General features: G+C 40.2%; 1 protein-coding gene across 1 annotated transcript; it reads right to left on the bottom strand.

Annotated features, from left to right (window-relative positions):
* Positions 1 to 236: 236 nt before the first annotated feature.
* LOC107301029 (protein SCO1 homolog, mitochondrial-like) lies at positions 237 to 8946 on the bottom strand. Its single transcript, XM_015830298.1, has 6 exons — positions 8757 to 8946; positions 8172 to 8262; positions 7112 to 7309; positions 3061 to 3153; positions 2805 to 2920; positions 237 to 1112 (listed from the first exon to the last, which is right to left on the bottom strand). Exons 1-6 carry the CDS (start codon positions 8907 to 8909, stop codon positions 981 to 983), a joined length of 783 nt encoding a protein of 260 aa, XP_015685784.1. The 5' UTR covers positions 8910 to 8946; the 3' UTR covers positions 237 to 980.
* Positions 8947 to 10116: the final 1170 nt, after the last annotated feature.

The following is a 10116-nucleotide window of genomic DNA, read 5'->3' as shown; positions in this document are numbered from 1 at the left end:
CAAAGCACTTGGTGCAAGCTGACCCAAGGAAATTCTTGATGGACACTTAGATTAAAGGAGACTGTCATTCCCCCCTCCCCCCAAATCTGGCTTCACAGAAGATATTTCAGTTCTAGGAGAATCTTCTTACATGAAAATGTCTGTCTGAAGAAAAGTAAACCTAGCAGGGTACTTTCCCAAGAAATGACTTTTCAGATATGAGCTGCTCAAAACAGAAAAATCAATGAATATTTTAATTCTCAGTCTAAATGAGAGGGTGACAAAGGACAACTATTTTATCTAGTCAAATACACATACATTTATCTGCTAATCATAGTTATCTAATTAAATTAGTCACAGGTTCTGTTTTAAACCTTATCTCCTTAAAGATTTTAAGATGAGAACACATGTTTTAATTTTCTTTCACTTTATTTCACCATCTGTGCACACTTGATTTTAGAGTGAAGCTTCCCATCCTACCATGTTGCCTAAGAGCAGCCATATTGTAAACCGATTATTTAAAAAAACAAAAAGTGACACTCTAAATCTCTCTGGAAATGTTCACTGAGAAAGGACCAGAAGCTCCACTTCCTAGGAGGAATGCATCAAACTTGAGAGAAGACAAGTCCCAATGGTATCTTCAATACAGGTCAGTTCAGTAGGTGTCTCTTCAGCATGTCAAGAACAAGAACTTCTAATGAAGAGAGCATTGTAGCGTATGTTTGGTGGTAAAACTGCATCAACACCAAAAGCTTTTAATAAGCCACTATATGGCTAAGGCATATCCAGAGCATATCTGGAAAAATATCATTGGTGAAAGACATCCAGCTTCTCTTCAGAACTGAGTCTTAGTCTGTAGGTATAGGTTTAGTAAATTCAACAGCACGAAGAAGACGCCACAGCAGACCACCTGTGTATTTCCTCCAGTTAATGTGACGCAAAATGCATCACAATTAATGCATTTTAGACATGCTTGCCTGACAGTCAAAAATCTAAGTCCTTTATTCTTTCTTGTATTGTTTCATGTGCTTTAGGATGTTGGCGGCAATTTCAATGTTACTCTTATTTTGGCCAAAATAATCAACAAATTTCCCATCAGGCCCAATAAGGTACATGATGATAGTGTGATCCACCTGCAAAAAAACAAACACAAAAAAGGAGATGGAGATAAGACTGAAATTCTGAGACTAGATAATTCTGCTAAGCACTAAATTGTCTCTGTGACTGAACTATTATCCAGTTCTTGATTTCTAATAAAGGCTTTAATAGGCAAGTAAGTACCAATATATATATATTTCTTCAGCAGTAAATGTGAGAATACATTTTTTTTTAAAAGCAGAGCCCCATACATTTGATGATAAGACTACAAAAGCAGCCAAACTCTACATAAGAATTGTGTGTGGGGGGGCTTTATTGAGCTCCTGTGTTTGGTGACAGGTAATCTACTCTGGAACCAAGCTTTCCCCATTACCAAAAAATTAAGTAAAAATATCCTTGAGTGTGAGAAAAAAAAATCAACTTTTATAAGGCACAAGAACAGTACTGAATTTCTTGGAGCAGGTAAATAGCAGCAGCAGGAATCCTCTTCAAATACTTAAACACACACACACACACACACACACACACACACACACACACACACACACACACTCGAAATACGAATTAAAAATACCACTTTCTCATGAGCAAACTACTCATTTTGGAAGAACCAAAGTGAGTATTAGAGCCTTGGCATATTTATACTTTAAAGTATGTGTAGGAATATTTAAGGCTAATACAAACTCCTATTTCAAACAACAAAGACTGAAGATATTCTACTTGTTTTTAGGGCCACTGTCATTTATTATCTGGCGCCCTCTCCTGTCTATTTTCTGGTGCTGATACTTGCCCATTTTTATCTTCCCTTAGGACACCGGTGTCAAACTGGCCACGTCACATGACGTGACGTATCGTGACTCTTTTTGCATTGCTGGCAATGGGGTGGGCGCAGCTTCGGTATGATGAAACCGGCCCACGGGACAGCAGTTTGACACACCTGCCTTAGGAGAAGGCAACCCCATCTGGCCTTGTCCAAGCTCAAAAGCTAAGCACCACTGGGCCTGCTGAGCAGTTGGATGGGAAACCACCAGTCCAGGTTGGACTGGAAAGCTGCTTTCTTTTGCAATCCTCCGCTATAATACATTAGAAAACATATTCAAAAAATTAATGCCAAAAAAAAAAAAAGGCAAAGACTTGTCCAGGCAATTACCAGAAGCCAAGACTCGAAGGTACACACAAGCCTGAACTTGATTTTTCAAATCCCAATATGAACTTATTAAAAATTACTATGTATATTGAAACCAACCTCAGTATCAAAGAACAATGTTTTCAGTTCTACTGTTGACAAGGTCTTTTTCGACTTAATTTTTCTTGCTCGTGATTAAAATAAGAAAGTTCCAACCAATGTTTTTCAACACAAAGGAAGATCGCCAAACTGCAGCTCCCCATGAAACAGAAAAGTCACTTGGCCAAATGCTATCTCCTCACAAAGAAAGTCTTTTGTTCGGAACAAAGTGCATAGTCAGCTCCCATGTTTTCTACGATAATTGCCTTTTACGGTTCTGACATTTCCATTTAGATCTATTTTGCCAAATTCATTCAGAAAAGAAGCTCAGCTGTAGGCCAAACATTCTGAGCCCCCTCCCAATGTTTTCCAATTTGTATTCTTCTAGGGCTGTTTTGCTCACTGCTCATTCACATTTTGTTGATTCAATGACCCATAAAACCTCTCTCAAAGACTAAAATCTTTATCCATTGATGGGAGAACTCATAGAAAGCATACTCACTATGTAGTCATTATCCTCATCTCTGGGACCAGGGCTGTAGTAGACACGATAGGCTCGAGACACCTGATCAATCTGGTCTTTCGTACCGGTCAAACCAATCAACTTTGGTGAAAACTCTTGAAACAAAAATAAAATCATCAAGATCTGATGCATTTAAAAAATGAGAGCCCAATTTATAAAAAGTGAAGTTGGACTGAATTGCAAGTTAAAATGGAGTCAGTATAGAGTGTCCAATAAAAAGAAAGGCTGTGATTACCTTTGACGTATTTGGCAATGGCTTCTTCATTGTCCCTCTCTGGATCAATGGTGATGAAGAGTGGAGTGACATTAGGCAAAGATGCGATTCTATCTGTCATCATAAAAGATAATATTTAATCCCCAAGTAATCAGCCTCAAGACTGTTTATGTTCAAATTTGCAGGCCCACTAGATTAAGTCTCTTGATCACTTTAAACACAAACCTATACCTCTACTCCATCTGTTCAAGCCTATAACGTAGTAAACTTCCCCAGGGTGGTGATTTAAACTTTTTGTGTGTTTTGGTCCATTTTGGACAAGTTTTAAGACATGAGCTGAATTCAGAGTTAGGGTTCAGCTTCCCTGAATTCTCAGCTAAAATCCTGGATAAGGGATAGAATGAGGATGAGTTTTTAGATATTGGTAGTCTCAAATCCACTATACTCTTTGGATTGAATGCTGACAAACTGACTAGATAATATATTATTATAGACTGAAGTTAAGGTTAGAGTTAAGCTTTCTTGAAATGTACAATAAATAGTAGAATAAAAGGTAAAATCTGAATGAATTTATATGGTAGACTTAAATTTTGATTGCAGTTAGGATCACGTTTTGTAGCAAATGTTTCATGAGTGATAAGGTGAGATTAACACTGAAATTCCTGGAACTCTATTCTAAAAATGTAAAATGAGAGTGTATTGCTATAGACTTTTATTAGTCTTGATTTGATACTAAAATTAGGTTGAAGGCTGAGTCAACGGTGATGGAAAATGTTTTATTTTAATGGAGGTTTGTGTAATGTTAACATTAAATTTAATCTTGTTTGAAATCAATCCTTTAAATGAAGGTGAGGATTAGAATCAAGGTGAATGTTTATGGTCAGTGGTGGTCTATGGTTTATATTACTATTGGGATCATCTGATGTAATAAAAGAAGATGTCACTATTACCATGAAGTTAGTGTAAGTATTAGGATTCATTTACATCTATGCTAAACCCAGTATGATGATGAGTATGAGTTCTTAATGTTAATACTAATATATTATTTATCAAATTTATTACCAAACTGGGAATTACTACTGTGTTACTCTTAATAGGAAATCTTTATGGTTAGGATAAATATTACTATCAACCTAGGACTCATTTGTTTATATTCCAAATGGTCTATAGCAGTGGTTCTCAACCTTTTTAATGCTGTGACCCCAACCGGTCATAAGTCAAGGACTAAACCGGTCGTAAGTCGAGGACTAAACCGGTCGTAAGTCGAGGACTAAACCGGTCGTAAGTCGAGGACTACCCAACCGGTCGTAAGTCGAGGACTTTCCTTGCCCGGGAGCGCCACGCATGCGTGGTTCCGCCCCCTGCGCCGGCCGAGGAGTAGCTGGCAAGCGGCAGAGACGGAGCAGGCCGACCACCAGCTGGCCCAGCCCAAGGGAGGTAAGGCACCCGCCGGAAAAGGGGGAAAAATGGCGGACAAAAAAAATGGCGGACAAAAAAAATGGCGGACAGCCTTGCTTGGCGACCCCCGTGAAATGGTCGATCGACCCCAAATGGGGTCCCGACCCACAGGTTGAGAACCACTGGTCTATAGTAAAAATAAGCATGATTATTAATATTATGTTGAATTCATAGTTACTCTTAGATTGATGTTAGGATTGAATAGTGAGGCAAACTTTTGGTTAAATATTTTTTGGCATTAGAGTGAGATTAAAATAAGATTTCCTTGAATACTATTTTAAAATAGCAAGAAAGTTAGGATCAGGGAGAATTCTTATGAATAATGGTAGTCTTGGGATCATATTACAATTAGGATTAAATGGTTGAGCACTAGCTAGGGCAAATATTTTTTTAAAAAAATATTTCTTTCTTTTATAGACTCTGAGCAGCTTATGAGTTATTGAGTGAAGTTAGGTTAAGCATCTTTGAAATTTACATGGAAAACTAGTGTGGTACTTTGAATTTCTGTGGTTAGTGAAAGTCTTTTTTTTCCTTGTTTAATATTGAGCTTTTGGTAATGATTAGGGTTAAGCCTCTATTAAAGTCTAAGCAAAAACTAGCAGAAGGCTGAAAGCACAGCTCAAATCTTTGGTGACCAAGGTTGGAAAAAACTGCGCAAGTGTGAATTTCATTCATTCCAACTGCAAAAAGGTGCTTTTGTAAGATGATTTTTATGGACAAATAAAACAGTACACCACTGAGCTCCTTTTAGTGGTAAACATGACTTTTTTCTTGCTCTTTCTTATGCAGAGATTTTCCTTTTTGAGTATGGGTACCAAGTCTTTACTCTCCTATACTATACATTTCCCTTTCATCCATGTTTTATGTGTATTAATGGTTCAACTGTGGAGGTGATTAGTGTATCACGTTTCTGGGTGTGTAGCTAACGAGTGCTCTTCATGCGTTTTTAGTGCCTGATATGCCGGGGGCTTGGCTCTCGGATGCTTGCTCGATCAACAGACACACAGAGCTGCCCCCGGCATATTAGGCACTAAAAACGGATAAAGAGCAAGCCAGAATGCGGACCGCGCTCGTAAGGAGAGGAACTAGAGAAGGCATTTATTGTATGGAAAGGAGACCGGATGCACGACGAATTGCTGAGGGTAAGGAAGAGGGAGAACGATGACCGGAGTAATGCGATCCGCGGGGAGGAGAAACAAGATGAACGGCCGCCCGTCCGGGGCGAGCGGTGGAGGAATGATCCCGCAAATAGTCCTGTAAGAACACCAGCTGATCGGATACAGGCAAGACGGGGGGGGGGGAGAACAGCGCAGTGCACGCTTGCATACGGAGAGCCACCTGCTGGGCGCAGACGACGGAGTAAATCTGGGAGCGATTTGGCAGCCACCCCAGCTGATTGAATGAAGACGAGACAGGGGGACAGGAGGCTACTGTGCACACGCACGCCTAAGCATGAAGGGAAACCGGAGGGAACAGGGCCGATAGGGATAAACAGAAGAGGGCAAGAATAGCAGGTGGATAAACGGGAAAAACAGGGGGGGAGCAGCAACGGAAAGGCACCTATAATGCCGAACCCAGATGTGCGGCCCAGAATGATTGCGGGGGGGGGGGCAGAAAATACACCAACAGCAACATTAGGAAAGATAGGATTGACAAGGATGGGAAGGGTGGAAAAAGAAACAATGGGAAGAAAGAAGGCTGTGAAATTGGAATGCAAGCGAGGGGAGGCGGAACAACTGAGGCAATTATGGTCAATTAGGACACACAGCCCTATCACACGGTCAATGAGCAAGAAACTGAGTTAGCAAGGTTTATAAGAAAACTCCCCACCCCCTGACACTCACTCTGATGACGCTGGCAGTGGACCAGCGAAAGCTTAGGTTGTTTTTAATATTGTAAATAGTTATTTTTATTGTTTTAGTTTTTTTAACAATAAACAGCTGGTTTATATCCTTCTCAGAGTTCGAGGATTTTTTTATCATTCATATATATATATATATATTTGCTAAATTTTTGGATTGCTAACAAAGAGTTAAAGGGGGACTGGGATAGCTATTTCGAGCTGATTACAAATGATGTTGCAGTAGCGACTGCTGCCTGTGGATGGCTCTAGATTGAGCTGATACAGGCAAAAGATTTCTTCCTCCCATATTTGGGCTGACAGGTGTATCAAAAAAACACTCAACACACACACACACACGTATGTATGTATGTATGTATGTATGTATGTATGTATAGATAGATAGATAGATAGATAGATAGATAGATATTCATTCTTTTGAGAACAGGCATCAGAATTTCATTTTTAATGTGTATCTTACCTTGTTGCATATAGCTGAGTTTTAAATGGTTGTAAAACTTTTCTACACAGATTCTTTCCTCCTTTACATTTACCTCCCTCCCATGTTCTACTCTCCACAAGCTCTCTGATAAAAGGGAATGGTTTTAAGAGGCCCAAATCATAAAAAGGTAATCCAGAGTCACAATCATACTCTTAATCAAGAGAAGGACAACATGACTGCCTCACATAGAGAATCTTTCCAGTCACTCTGGAGTTGGGTGGTGCCAAAACCAAATCAAATTAAAAGTGCAGGTTTCAGCAGGATTTACTTACCAACTTCATCCACTGCTAGCATCATTTTCTCCAGTTCCTCTGGGCAAATGTCAGGGCAATGTGTAAAACCAAAGTAGATTAAAACCCACTGGCCCAGATAATCACGATCTGATTTTGATTGTCCATGATGATCAACAAGTGAGAAAGGGCCTCCTAACAAAGGCTTTCCAATGGATCGGATACTCTCTTTCTCCAATGCTGAAATTTGAACACAAAATTAGATTATCTGCCGGCAGCTTTGATGGAGGAAAATCTTAAAAGGATTCCAACAGAAATTCCTATACATACATTCCTAATTCCTCACCTTTTCCTGAGAGACAATTTCAAGTGTGTCTCTTCTTGGAACCTGTTTTGGGTTTGTTTTTTATTCTTGTTTTACCTAGAAAATACTATCTATCCTGGGGGTAAAAATTACAGAATTACAATGGCAAAGGCCAAAGGCAGTAGCAAGAAATAGTACAATGAAATATTTACAACTTGGGAAGAGATAACATGGAAACTTCCAGAATCTCTCAAAATCTCTGCAGAAAATGATTTAAGATCACTTATATCCTATCTTGTTGTATTTAGATTCAGGGGCTTTAATTAAGATTGATCCTGATTGTATTTAAATAAATGCTAGTACATTTATTGCTTTAGTGATTTTTGAAGCAGCCATTACAGCATCCCAATTTTATACCAGAGCAGAGATTTATTGCTAGCATAACCTGAAAGAGGAAAAACTTTTAATATTTACAATATCTACACATTGGGAAATCACCTGAAGAGAAGGACAATAAGCAGAAATAAAAACCATAACACATGCTTGGGCATATTTCATGATGGTAAGAATCAATTATAAAAATGTACAGTTATTTGTATCATTCCTCCATGTGCTTGGATCACAACTCCCAGAATTCCTAGCCAAGCCCAATACATCTGGGAACCATCAGTTTAGAAAAAAAATCAAACTACCCAATAGCCACCCTTGACTAGATATGCAATTCTTTGCACAAAACAATTTACATCTCTACAATAAACGATAATAAAAAAACAGCGGAATGATTGAAATAATACCCACCTGCTTCTTTCTCTTTCTTTAAGTATTTCAGTAGTCCCAGCATCCCACCTCCAATCACAGCCGTGACTGCTAAACTCTTCCAAGTTACCGGCTACTGGGAAAGAAGAGAAAACGAAATGTTCATAAATAAATGCTTTCGCGCCAGGCCGAGCCCGTTTCATACGAGCGCTAATCGTGTGACTTCTCGGGGTCTATCCTAACTTTTTCCAGGCGCTTTTAATTTTTGTCCCCTATTCCCGGCAGAGCCGGTTTATTTTTCTGCCTGTAAGAGGACGATCAAGATTAAGCTCAAGATCGGGAAAGAAGATGGGGAGATGCCTTTAAGTTCACCGATTAAAATCTCACGAACGGGACTCCGCACCTTTGAGCAAGTCCAGCCTGAGAGAGGATTTGGCCAAGTGTCATTCTTCCAGCTTCGCGGAAAGGACAGACCCGCGATCCCGACCGAAGCGCCCTCTTTGGCCAAGAAGGTTGCGCGCAAAGGTGCCCAAAGAAAGGCCCTCTCCCCGGGGCCCAGCGATCCAGCGCTTGCAGCAGCTGCCCTCGGCTTCTCCCACTCTGTCTTCTACAGCCGGAATGCCTCACCCCAGGTTTCTTGAAGCCCTTCTGCCTTCCTTTGACCGGGGGTGGGGTGACCAGGGTCCGGACAGGACAGCAGCGCGGGAAACAATGCGGTCGAAACTCTAGACGCGTGCAAAGGGCGAGCGACGCCAGGCGAACCCGCATCGCTCCCGCCATCCTTCCCTTCCCGGATTCACGAACCAGCACGCCCGTCTTGAATTTCCGGGACGGACCGGCGTCCTGCCATTGCATTGGCTTCAAGACTGTCACATGGCGTCCTGTACCCTCCGAGGACCGCAAGGGGCGCTTGTGTTTCCTTTTGGCTCCCTACGGTTTGCATGAAGAAGCGGGCACCGTTGAAATCCGGCCCTTGTCAAAGGACTTTCTGCTCCTCGTTCGCCTGCCTCTCGAAATCGCAATAGGCGGACTTCAAAGGAATGAAAGGAATTAAGGCGGCTTTGGAAAGGAGGGTTATTATCAGTCAAGGCTTTAATAATAATAATAATAATAATAATAATAATAATAATAATAATAATAATAATAATAATAATAATAATAATAATAATAATAATAATAATAATAATAATAATAATAATAATAATAATATATTCTTTTTCTCTTAGTGGGATGGTGATCTTTTCTTTCTAACTTTTCTTGAATAGTAATACTGGTAAGAAAGTTGGAGAAATCCCAACTTTTCATTCTGTTTGACAACAAGTGGGTTACTAGGTAATTTTTCAAGCATTTTCATATTGGGAAAAGTCCGTCTTTTCAACTTAAAACAAGCGTGGGGGGGGGAGACGACATCCATTGCCAACCTCTTCAAGCATTAATTTGTTTTGTGGAAACAAATTAAGGCGAACCAAGCCTAGCTTCCAGACAGACTTTCTCGATTTCCCACTCAATTTACCAATTACCCACTTCCGACCGGGGAGAGAAAGAGAGAGGAGATAACAGGATGGAAGAAAACCAGGAACGATCTCTTTGCAGCACTTAAAGAGTAGGTGTCGCAACGCAAGGTACAGAGTTTACAGTTATAGCTCTATGGCGAAGGAAAGGAAATGAAATCACTTCCGTCGGCATTTTTATTTCCTTTTTTCTTAACTGAAAAAAACCCCCACCCAAACTTCAAGTTACGTGAGCGAGACTGATTGCTCGTATTCTAAGTAATCATACTTAGGTTCCAATGCAAGACTAACAAACCTACGTGCGGGTGGCTAATTGGAAATCTTCAGATGTTCATTCTGGGAAAATGTAAGTAATTTGTAGCACTTTTGACACAGAGGGCTTTCCTACTCGCTCTCTCTGTTGCAGAAAAGAACAGAGGAAAACGGAACAAAAGTTCCTTAGTTAACAGCACACGAAAGACTTCCCCAAACCTAGG

Source organism: Protobothrops mucrosquamatus, unplaced genomic scaffold, assembly GCF_001527695.2.
Source record: "Protobothrops mucrosquamatus isolate PMUCROS unplaced genomic scaffold, P.Mucros_1.0 scaffold9646, whole genome shotgun sequence".
In the NCBI taxonomy this organism is placed as follows: Eukaryota; Metazoa; Chordata; class Lepidosauria; order Squamata; family Viperidae; genus Protobothrops; species Protobothrops mucrosquamatus.
The sequence above is the reverse complement of the archived record's forward strand: the minus strand, read 5'-3'. Positions and strand labels throughout refer to the sequence as shown.